At 55.9% G+C, this 12,160-nt stretch overlaps 1 protein-coding gene across 1 annotated transcript; it reads left to right on the forward strand.

Moving 5' to 3' along the window:
• Nucleotides 1-3,972: 3,972 nt before the first annotated feature.
• LOC132216039 (class I histocompatibility antigen, Gogo-B*0102 alpha chain-like) lies at nucleotides 3,973-7,644 on the forward strand. Its single transcript, XM_059665073.1, has 8 exons — nucleotides 3,973-4,119; nucleotides 4,235-4,519; nucleotides 4,804-5,079; nucleotides 5,646-5,921; nucleotides 6,044-6,148; nucleotides 6,570-6,602; nucleotides 6,737-6,782; nucleotides 6,931-7,644. Exons 1-7 carry the CDS (start codon nucleotides 4,047-4,049, stop codon nucleotides 6,778-6,780), a joined length of 1,092 nt encoding a protein of 363 aa, XP_059521056.1. The 5' UTR covers nucleotides 3,973-4,046; the 3' UTR covers nucleotides 6,781-6,782; nucleotides 6,931-7,644.
• The last annotated feature ends 4,516 nt before the right edge of the window (nucleotides 7,645-12,160 follow it).

The following is a 12,160-nucleotide window of genomic DNA, read 5'->3' on the forward strand; positions in this document are numbered from 1 at the left end:
CCCACATTCACACACACACACACACACACACACACGCACCTGTGAGCCCCCAAACCTCTCCCCCTCCCCTCAGAGACTCTGGGTCTGTGCCCCTCACCCAGGACCTGCCCCACTCAGGTCTGAGGGGCCTGATGGGAAGAGAGGCTGAGTACAGGGTGGGGGGGGGGGGAGAAGGGTGCTGGGTGCACCACCGCCTGCCCCCTTAGGGGGGTTGAGATCCATCGTGCAATGTCTCTGAGCCCAGGTTTCCTCACCTGTCACAGGAGGGTCCCCACAGCCTGGCCCACCCCAGCCCCAGGGCCAGGGACAGACCAAGGAGACGGGAAGGTGCTTTGGGAAACATGGAAGCACTGGGAGGGGGTGGCAAGAGGGTCCCGAGCACCCCGGGCGCCTGCCAGTCCCATGGGGCTGCTGGGAAGGGTGGCGCAGAGAACTGCCCTGCCTACCCCTCCCGTGCCCCGCCTGGTTGAGGGGAATGGGAGACAATGGCTCCGGGATAGGAGAAGGGGAGCCAGTACTCCCTGACTGTGCACGAGTGTGTGTGTGTGTGTGTGTGTGAGAGAGAGAGAGAGAGAGAGAGAGAGAGAGAGAGAGAGAGAGAGACCAGAGCTCACACCACTGCCACCCTTCCCAGCCCACTGGGACTGGGCTCAGGGGTGGGACAGACAACAGCTCCTGACCAAGATGGTGGGTGGGTGGGTGACAGGAGGGGGAGTGTGAGGCCGCATGGAGGGCTGGGTGGGGGTGGCTGGGGGGCCTCGGCTGCGGACCAGCCTCGCAGTCATGATGGTGGCCTGTTTCACAGCTGCGCTCCACGCCCATCATGGCCGCGCCCGCTGGCCAGTGTCACTGAGGAAGGGGGTGCGGGTGTCACCCTCAGGCGGCTTCTCCTTGGGGACCCAGCTCTTCCGCACGACGCGGCGGGCAGGGGCGCACACGTCGACCGCCGTGGCATTCATGTCGCTCTCCCTGACGTTTGGAGCCCAGTCCCGGCAGGTGTCCTTGGCAGCAGGGGGGACGCGACTGTCCATCCGGCTCCGTCTGGGGTCGCTGGTGGAGGAGCGGGTGCCGGCGCCGCAGCTGAGAGCCGGTGTGTCCGGAGCAGGAGGCCGGAGGCGCCGCAGCAGGACCCGGGCCGGTGCCCGCGCGGACAGGGCAGGCCCTGAGCTGGGCCCTGGGGACGCACATGGGGGCCTGTCACCCGCTCTGGCTGCTCAGAGGGGGCGCCCTCCTCCTGGCGCTGGGGGCGGCGGCGGGGACCGAGCTGCTGGGTGAGCTCGGCTGGGAGAGACGCCACGTCTGGCCGCCCCCGGAGGCGATTCGGGTTCAGGGGTCACCTGCTCAGGGAGGGCCTCCCCCTTCTGGGCACCGGGGCCGCCATGCGTCCTGCTGTGCGCGGTGCGCACGGTGCAGACCTGCCGGGGCTGCTCTCTGCGCCCTCCTCGCCCTCCTCACCGTGATGGCGCCAGGCTGTGGCTGGGACAGGCGCGGAGGGACCAGGGCGGGTCCGTGGGAACACTCTGGGCCGCTCACCGCGCCCCCTGCCGCCGCCGCCGCCGCCCAGACCTCCCCGGTGGCGGGCGGCCAGGTCCCAGGTGGGGAAGCGGCCACCTTTCGGCCGCCATGGCCACCGCTGCCCCCACCCGCCTCCTGCCTGCAGCCCCCAGCGAGGGGCGGTGGCCGCCCAGCTCCAGGTCTCAGCCCAGGGCTGGGGGCCGGAAGGCGGGGCCTCCTGGGCAGGGGCCCTGGGAGTGGCCACTGGGAGTCTCCCTGGAAGGTGGGGGGCCAGCACCGCGTCCTGGGGCCCGGCCGGGGGTCGCCGGCACACCCCCGTCCCCTGCGGGCAGCGGAGACCCGGCGGCGCTGGGGCTGCGGCTGCGGCTGCGGGAGCCCGGCCCCGGGAGGGAGAGAGGCGCTGGGAGGGGCTGGCTCTGCGTGGGAAGCGCGCTCCTTCCCGGGTCCCTCGGGTCCAGCGCCGGGAGGGGGGTCGGGCCTGGGGAAACCTGGGCTGAGCCCTGGGACGGTGGCCCCGCCTCACGTCCCATAAACTCCTGAGGGAAGGAAAGGCCCCCGCGGACGGAGCCTCCTTTATGGGGACCCGCCTCAGAGTCAGGGGGGCCGCGTCCCAGACGCCAGGTGCGGGAGGAACCCCCAGGGGAGCGCCCCCCTCCCCCGCCCTGCGCCCGGCTGCCCACGCGTCCTCTTCACTCGGACACGGCCCCGGGGGCCCCGCGTGTTCCCATCAGGTCATCACTGGGGCCCCGGCGCACGGGTACAGCGACTGCGCAGGACCCCGTCTCCCTTCCCCCTCCTTTCCACAGCCGCTTCCAGCCAACCCTCTCTTTTAATTTTTAATATATTTCCATTGATTTCAGGAGGAAGGGAGAGGGAGAGAAACATCAATGGTAGGAGAGAAACATTGATGGGCTGCCTCCTGCACACCCCCCACCGGGAATCAAGCCTGCAACCCTGCAGGTGCCTCACCAGGAATAGAACCCTGGCCTGCTGGGTCATAGGTCAATGCTCAGCCACTGAGCCACACCCGGCCTGGCCCATGTTTACGTAACAGAATGGATGACACAGACACTGGGATTGCTGAGATTTGGTGAACTGGCTCACACTTTCTCAAACATGAACGTGAGCTTCTCCCTTCAGGAAATATCACCTGGCAGCTGACAACTGACAGTCCTGTTGTCTTGATACAATGTCAGCCCCCAAGAAAAAACCAGAATGTTGGAACAGGTGTGTCCCACCACGTGAGCTGGACCACTTCCCGGTGCTGACACGCTTTCCTAGGGGGCTCTGTGGGAACAGCAACACCTGTGAGCTTTGATGACGTCATTAAATGCATCAGCACGGGAAGGTCTCTGGGACTTAGAGACACAAGGCGTCACTTTACATAACCTGCATGAGGACCAGAGCCACCCAGTGAGACAGCCCTGGGGACTGTACAGAACAGAAAATATTCAATATTCCCCAGCCAGCAGGGCTCGGTGGTTGAACATTGACCTATAAACCAGGAGGTCACAGCTTGTTATGCCCAGATTTCAAAATCCCCCAAGAAAGACCACTAGGGAGCCCAGTCCGATGCAAAAGCAAGGAGTCTTTATTCAAGCTAGCTTGGTCCCTCTGCCTCCTTTACTGGCAGGATACCAGAGAGCCCAGAGTCCCAAGAGAACAAAGAATTTATAGGGCTTGGGGTTGGAGGGTGGAGGCACTTGGTCCATTCCAGTTGGTTGAGTGGGGGGGGGGGGGGGGGCTAGTTTCCCTTGCTTTCCCATTGGCTGAGATAAGGGCAGGCTGAGTAACTGATACATTCTGTGGCTTTCCTGGGAGAGGAGTTAGGGACACAGCTATCAGTTCCGTTCTGTCCTTTCAAGCTCATCTCGTTGTCAGGGCTCCATCCCCATTTGGGGTGTGAAGGAGGCAACCCATCAATGGTTCTGTTTCATCATTGATGTTTCTCTCTCTCTCTCCCTCTCCCTTCTTCTCTGAAATCAATATAAAATATACTTTTTAAAAACATGACTTCTGTAACCATCTCACAGGCAGTGAGCATGCGACCTGGATTAATAACTGTCTCACCCTGTGTGATCCGTGAGGGTCACTATGATGACGTCACCACACACACAAGGTTATCGGGGCGCCTGCCTGTGTGTGAGGCCGCACAGAGATGGTGACACCAAAACCTTGGAAAGTCCCTGAACAGCACAGCGCCCGGGCCAGGCCTCGGGGACAGGGTGACGGCGCCCCGCGCGGGAGGAGGGGCAGGACCGAGTCCCAGGGCCCAGGCCTGCGCTCAGGGCTCCGCAGGGACAGAGTCTGGGTCAGGGATGCTCAGGGTGCGGGCTCCCCATTGAACTGGGTTTCACTTCTCCTCTCCCAACCTGTGTCCCCGCCTCAGTCCTGGAGACTCGTGACGCGGCCCCACTTCCCACTCCCATTGGCTGAGCGGTTCCAGAGCAGCCAATTAGCGTCCCCGCGGCTCCCCGTTATAACTCCTCTGCAGAAGCGCCGGGACTCAGAGGGTCCCCCGGACACAGAGGATGCGGGTCCAGAGCCCCCCCACCCTCCTCCTGCTGCTCTCGGGGGCGCTGGTCCTGCCCCCCAGCTGGGCCGGTGAGTGCGGGGTCGGAGGGGGCGGCGGTGCCGGAGGAGCGAGGGGACCCGGCGGGGGCGCGGGGCCGGGAAGGCGCGTGTCCAGCCCCGGCCCTGCGCCCCGTCCGCCCCCCAGGCCCCCACTCCCTGAGGTATTTCCGCACCGCGGTGACCCGGCCCGGCCGCGGGGAGCCCCGCTTCTTCGCCGTCGGCTACGTGGACGACACGCAGTTCGTGCGGTTCGACAGCGACGCCCCGAATCCGAGGATGGAGCCGCGGGCGCCGTGGATGCAGCAGCCGTGGGTGGAGGAGGTGTACCCGGGGTATTGGGAGGAGGAGACGGAGACCAGCAAGACGAACGTACAGAATTACCGACGGAACCTCAACATCCTGCGCGGCTACTACAACCAGAGCGAGGACGGTGAGCCGCGCGCCGGGCCCTTCACGACCCCCCTCCCCACGGACGGGCCGGGGTCGCCCCGAGGGTCCGGGTCGGAGCGCCACCCCGAGGCGGCGGGACCTGTCCGGCCCCCACCCGGGAGGAGCCCGAGGGGACTTCGACCCGATTTCACTTTCAGTTTTAGATTCAGTCCCCGCGGGGCGGGCGGGGCGGGAGTGGGGGGAGGGGCAAAGCTGCGCTCCGGCCACGGCTGCCCTCCAGGCGGGGCTGACCGCGAGGCGGGGCTGACCGCGGGGCGGGGTCAGGGTCTCACACCTTCCAGTGCATGCTTGGCTGCGACATGGGACCAGATGGGCGCCTCCTCCGCGGGTACAGTCAGTGGGCCTATGACGGCGCCGACTACATCGCCCTGAACGAGGATCTGCGCTCCTGGACCGCGGCCGACATGGCGGCTCAGATCACCAAGCGCAAGTGGGAGGCTACCCGTTTCCATGAGCGTAGGAGTAACTACCTGGAGGGGGAGTGCATGCAGTGGCTCCGGCTTTACCTGGAAAAAGGGAAGGAGACCCTGCAGCGCGCAGGTACCAGGGGCCCTGGGGCCGCCCCCTCTCCCCGGGGCTGGGGCTCCTACAAGGAGACAGGACAGGGGGTCAGTGTCAGACACCCCTCCTTGGGGTCAGGGAGGGAGCCCCCTGGATGTCCAGGTCAGGTACCAGAGGGCCCCCCTCCGCTCAGGGACAGTTAGGAGTGCAGGTTCTCCTGGGGTGCAGGGAGACCCCCCTGACATAGCCCATCAGCTATTGGAACCCACGGGGACCTTCTCTCTCAGGCCTTGTGCGCTGCCCACACCCACTGTGTCTGAGGCCTCACCCCAGCTTTTCTGAGTCATGTGGCCTCCACCCCAGTCAGGACCACAAATCCCTTTTCTCCCTCAGAGACCTGCCTCCTGCCCTGGGCTGTGTCTCTCTGATTCTAGAACTTTCTAAAGACTAGGAGGTCCTTCCAGGTGCCTCTGTACAGGCTGGTGTGTGGGCTGTGTGCTCCCTCCCCCACCCCAGGTGTCTGTCCACTCTCAGGATGGTCACATGGGCGCTGCTGGAGTGTCCCATGGCGGATGCAAAGTTCCTGCACTTTCCCCTCCCCTCAGACCCTCCAAAGGCACATGTGACCCACCACCCGGTCTCTGAGCGTGAGGTCACCCTGAGGTGCTGGGCGCTGGGCTTCTACCCTGCGGACATCAGCCTGACCTGGCAGCGTGACGGGGAGGACCAGACCCAGGACATGGAGCTGGTGGAGACCAGGCCTGCGGGGGACGGCACCTTCCAGAAGTGGGCGTCCGTGGGGGTACCCCCTGGAGAGGAGCAGAGATACACGTGCCATGTGCAGCACGAGGGGCTGCCCGAGCCCCTGACCCTGAGATGGGGTGAGGAGGGGCCGTGGGCACAGAGCCTCTTCTCAGGGCAGCAGGGGCCCTGGGGGACCTCAGTGGGGTTGGGGCTGAGGCCTGGGGTCAGGGCCCTCACCTCCCTTCCCTTCTCCCCCCAGAGCCGCCTTCTCACACCTTCATCTTCATCATCATGGGCATCGCTGGGGGCCTGGTTCTGCTGGGAGCCGTGGTTGGAGCTGTGATGTGGGGGAGGAGGCGCTCAGGTGGGCAGGGGTGGGGTCTGTCCCACTGGGGGTTCAAGCCCAGGTAGACGTGTGTCCCGCCTCATTATGGGAAGCACCATCCCCACCCGTGTGATGGCCAGTGTGGGGCTCTGTGCTCACACTTACTCTGTAGTGAGGCCCGTGGGAAAATGAGGGACCCCTTATAACTTGATGATGCTGGTGGTGGGGACCCTGTGCCCAGCAGCCCCAGGTCAGAGGGCAGGTCCCTGCTGAGCACAGACCTCCAGGAGGGCGGTGGGTCCTGTCCCCACACGTGCACTTCCCTCAGGTTTCCTGATCCTGCCCTGGGTCTATACACAGGGTTCTGGAAACTTTTCTGGGGCCCAGGACTAGGGCTTCCTTTAGGGCATCATGGCCCTGCCTCCTCCCTGGTCTCTCACGGGATGTTTTCTTCCCGCAGGTGCTAAAGGAGGGAGCTACGCTCAGGCTGCCAGTGAGTATGGAGAGGTGACCCCTGAGTCCCTGGGACAGAGCATGCATGAGCCCATGGGGTCCTCACCCCCAAAGTTCCTCCTTAGTTTCCTGTCCCAGGGTTCTGATCCCGTCCTCGTGTGTCCCTCCCGCCAGGCAGTGACAGCCCCCAGGGCTCTGATGTGTCTCTCGGCTTCTAAAGGTGAGAGACTGCCATGGGGAGGGGTGGGCAGAGGGGAGGACTGGGTGGTGGGGAGTCTGTGGGACACCGTGAGCATGAAGTGGGCTTTGAGAATGTCACCAGTGACAGCCACTGACCTGAATGTGTTCATGATGCTTGTCCTCCACAGCGTGAGGCCGCTGCCGTGTGGGGACTGAGTGATGGAAGATGTGTTCACACTCCCACTTCCGGACTCAAGAATCAGTCCTGCTTCCCATATCACCTTCCCCAGCCGGTCCTCCCCCCCCACTTCCCCATCCCAATGTCTACATGACTCCACAGGAGACCAGGACATAGTCATACACTGAACCCCGTTCCCTTGTTCCTGAACATGATGTCCTTTATTTTTGTGTGGCTTATCCCCGGGGAGAAGTTGTTCTGACATACAGACAGGATTCAGGGAAGGTGGTACATAGGACAGATAGAGGGACACCATCAGAACTCTTAACACTGAGGTAAAGGCAAAAGAACACATCAAAAATTGGGCAGAATAATAAAGAGAAAATTTATACATGAAAAGACCCTGAGTCATAGGAAATGTTCAATATGGCAAGTCATTCGATTCATTAGTTGTTGAGATTGCTTGAAATATTCTATATATTTTGCATTTTCATACTCTTTTTAGAATAAGGTTTCCAATGGCACCATTGACAATACCATCAACATCAGTAGGATGAGATCATTATTGCCATTTATTAACTGTTTAGATCAAGGGTAGGGTCTTTGACCCCATTTAAGACCTGCAAAATCATTTGGTCTGGCCCTGCCAAGGGATTAGAGCTAAGTCAGTTGTTTGGCCAAATATAGCAGGCTAATTATTTTTTTAAACGTACTGGTTTTTTTTTATCGTTTTTTAAAAATATATTTTTATTGATTTCAGAGAGGAAGAGAGAAATGGAAACCTCAAAGATGAGAGAGAATCTGGTCGGCTGTCTCCTGCATGCCCTTACTGGGGATTGAGCCTGCAACTTGGGCATGTGTCTTGACCAGAATTGAACCCAGGACCCTTCAGTCCACAGGCCAACTGTGCCTATCCACTGAGCCAAACCAGGCAGGGCTAGCAGGCTGGCTTCTAAGCTGATAGTTTTGTGTGGCCTGTGAATGATGCTATAAACATCCAACCGGCCCATGGCAGAAAAAAGGTTCCTACCCTTGGTTTAGTTCAACTAGGCACGTGTGGTAGCAGCGAGTATGTCTCTCATCTATGAGAGATCTCTGTACCTTCCTCTCAATTCTACTGTCGACATAAACTGCTCTAAAAAAATAAAGCTGGTTGCCCTGGCCCATATGGCTCGGTTGGCTTGCATTGTCGTATACACCACATGGCTGCTGGCTTAGTTACTGGTCAGAGCACATGGCCGGGATTGGGAGTGTGCAGGAGGCAGCCAATCTGTTCCTTTCTCTCCTCTCTCATATTTCTTCTTTCTTTCTCTAAAAATTAATTTTAAAAATCTAAAAAAAGAATACATATTAAAAATAACATTTATTATATATTTTTTAATATTACACTCAACGTAAATCAAATCCCATGTAGGGTCAAGAGGCATGAATGTTATATGTACAGGCAAAGGGGAACCGGGCAATGTTGAATTATGACAGGTGTTTATGTATGCTTGCCAAGGAAAACATTGAATTAAGCTGGGTGGATACATTTGAAAAAGATAATACCAATATTTTAAAAAGCTAGTTAGGGTGTCCTACACGAAAGGAGGAGTGGAGATTTGGAAACGTAATTTCTATTAGACCAGAAACTGGTCAAATCTAAATATTGGAGGGGCACAGCAGCCTCACTGCGGAAGGACCGGCCCTTTATATCTCCCCTGAAATTTAAAAGTGGAACATCTATAATTGAGCAAAGTTTCCTCTGCTCAACGCACACACACACACACACACACACACACACACACACACACACACACATACAGGCACGCCTGAGAGATCCATACAGTAGGCCGTTTCCTCAAAAATTAAAAACAAGCCCTAGCTACAAACAAAACAAAGATAAATGAGAGCCCTAGCTGACTTGGCTCCATGGATAGAGTGTTGGCCTGTGGACTGAAGGGTCGGGGTTCAATTCCTGGTCAAGGGCACAAGCCTGGATTGCAGGCTCCATCCCCAGTGGGGGGCGTGCAGGAGGTAGCAGATCCAGGATTCTCTCTCATTGTTGATGTTTCTGTCTCTCCCTTTCCCTTCATCTCTGAAATCAATAAAAATATTTTTTTAAAAAAAATTTAAAATGATTTTCCTTTTGCGCCCAGCATGGTGACTGTTGCCTCCTCTCCCAAACCCCTCCAGGGTCTTGGGCCCTGGGCCGAGACAGGGAAGTGGGATGGGTGGTGGCGAACTCGGCTCCTTTCCCAGAGGGGGGGGCGAGGGCGGGCTCCCTCCTCCCCTTTTTTTCCACCCCCTCCGAGGAGCCAGGTCGACCAGCACTCCCAAAACCACTGGCACAGGGCGGTGGTAGGGACTGATGGTTGCCAGGTCAACCAGATGTCCGGGCCCAGACTTAGTCTCCAGCAGTAGTGGGGACCATGAGAGACAGGGTTGACCAGGTGGCTGGGCCGGACTTTGTCTCTAGTGGCAGGTCAGAGTGATTGGGTTGACCAGTTGTCTGCAGAGATGAGAGACTGGCGATTGAGTGGGGATGGGGGGGGGGTGATTGCTAGGGGCGGGGGCAGGGCCAGGCCGAAGAGCAAATAAATGTGGACAGAATTTTTTAAAAAATTAGCCCTGACTGGTTTGGCTCAGTGGGTAGAGCATTGGCCTGTGGACTTAACGGTCCCAGGTTCGATTCTGGTCAAGGGCATATACCTTGGTTGCGGGCACATCCCCAGTAGGGAGTGTGCAGGAGGCAGCTGAATTGATGTTTCTCTCTCATCAATAATTATAACTCTCTATCCCTCTCCCTTCTTCTCTGTAAAAAATCAATAAAATATATATTTTTTTAAATTAAACTGCCTTTTGACCCAGGGATTCCACTTCTGGGAATACATCCAAAGAAACCTGAAACACTTATTTGAAAGAATATATGCACCTTTGTGTTCATTGCAACATTATTTACAACTAGAGGCCCAGTGCACAAAATTCATGCACTGGGAGGGTGGGGTCCCTCAGCCCAGCCTGCACCCTCTCACAGTCAGGGACACCTCAGGGGATGTCTGCCCACTGGGGGGATTGGGCCTAAGCTGGCAGTCAGACATCCCTCTCACAGTCTGGGTCTCTCACAGTCTGGGACCCCTCGCTTCTTACCGCCCACCCACAGCGGAGGCAGGAGAGGCTCCTGCCACTGCTGCTACATTCGCCAGCCATGAGCCTAGCTTCTAGCTGAGCAGCGCTCCCCCCTGTGGGAGCGCACTGACCACCAGGGGGCAGCTCCTGCATTGAGCATTGGCCGTCAGTGCATGTCATAGCGATTGGTCTTTCCACCATTCGGTCATTTTGCATATTAGGGTTTTATTATATAGGGTAGGCAAGATTTAGAAGCAGCCTAAATGTCTATCAGTAGATGAGTGGATAAAAAAGCTGTGGTCCATTTACACCATGGAATACCACTGAGCTGTTAAAAAAAAAAATGAAATCTTACCTTTTGTGAAGGCGTGGATGAGCCTAGGGATTATTATGCTAACTGAAAGAAGCCAGTCAGAGAAAGACAAGTACCATAGATTTCACTTATATGTGGAATCTAATGAACAAAATAGAAACAGACTCATAGATAAAGAGGACAGACTGACAACTGTCAGAGGTGAGGGGGTTGAGTGAAAACAGTGAAGGAATTAAGCAAAGAAAAGAAACTCATATCCTAGACAACAGTATGGTGATTGCCAGAGGGAAGGGGGAGGTGGAGGAGGTAGGAGAGGGTAAAGGGGGAATAAATGGAGATGGAAGGAGACTTGACTTGGGTTGGTGAACACACAATACCATATACAGATGATGGATTACTGTCCACCTGAAACTAACTAGTATATAATTTTATTAACCAACGTCACCCTAATAAATTCAATTAAATGTTTTTTTAAAAATATATGTACCCCTAAAAATGATATGTACCCGTATGTTCATTACAGCACTATTTACAATAGCCAAGACATGAAACAACCTAAGCGTCCATTGACAGGTGACTAAAGATGACATGGTATGTATATGTATATGTATATGTATATGTATATGTATATGTATATGTATATGTATATGTATACAGGGTGGGGTAAAAGTAAGTTTACAGTTGTGAGTACACAAAACACAGTTTATTCTTATATTATTATTTATTAATTATATTTTCCATATAAACAACTGTAAACCTACTTCTGCCCCACCCTATATGCATATGTGTGCATATACAATTGCATTGTCTATGCACGTGCGCGTGCGCACACACACACACACACACAATGAAATACTATTCAGACATAAACAAAGATAAAATGTTGTGTTTGATGGCAACACGGATAGATCTTGAGAGTACTATGCTAAGTAAAATAAGTCAGATCAAAAAGAACAAAAAATATTATTGCACTCATATGTGGAATATAAAACAAAAAGGAACTAGCAAAACAAACTCATACATACAGTAACAGAATGGTGATCACCAGCAGAAGAAGAGAGTGGGGAGGGCAACTTTGGTAAAGGGAGCCAAATATGTGGTGACAGAAGGAAACTAGACCCTGGGCGCTGAGCACACAACAGGATGGACAGATAGCAAATGGTAATGTTGTACAACTGAAAGTTATATCATGTTATTAGCCAATGTTACCCCAATAAATTGAATCTTTTAAAAATCTAATTTGAGCCCAGCCGGAGTGGCTCAGTGGTTGAGCATCGACCTATGAACCAGAAGGTCATGGTTCAATTCCCAGTCAGGGCACATGTCCGGGTTGCAGGCTCCATCCCCAATAAAGGGCCTGCAGGAGGCAGCCGATCAACAATTCTCTCTCATCATTGATGTTTCTCTCTCTCTCTCCCTCTCTCTTCTTCTCTGAAATCAATACAAATACATATTTTAAAAAATCTAACAAGACCAGAGAACTAAAAATGTCATGTTTGGGTGGATGTTTGCTGTCGCGATAATGATGAAATCTAAAACCCACGGACCCATGTAGCATCACTTCTCCGTCAGAGGTGTCCGAGGATGGTGGTTCCCTCAAACCCAAACCCGCATTCGAAGACATCCATGGAGACAGTGAAGGCATGCTTTCCAAAGTGTGTAGCCCTTTAATGTATTTGTTCTTCTAAGCATTACCAGGTGGGGTGGGAATTTCAGGGATGGGGGATTGAGGTCTTGGGCACAAACAGCAGGTCCCCACTGACTCACATTCCACAGTGACTTTGCTAGAACGCTGTGGAGGAGCAGCTAGGAACTCACA

This window comes from Myotis daubentonii, chromosome 15, assembly GCF_963259705.1.
Source record: "Myotis daubentonii chromosome 15, mMyoDau2.1, whole genome shotgun sequence".
NCBI lineage: Eukaryota > Metazoa > Chordata > Mammalia > Chiroptera > Vespertilionidae > Myotis > Myotis daubentonii.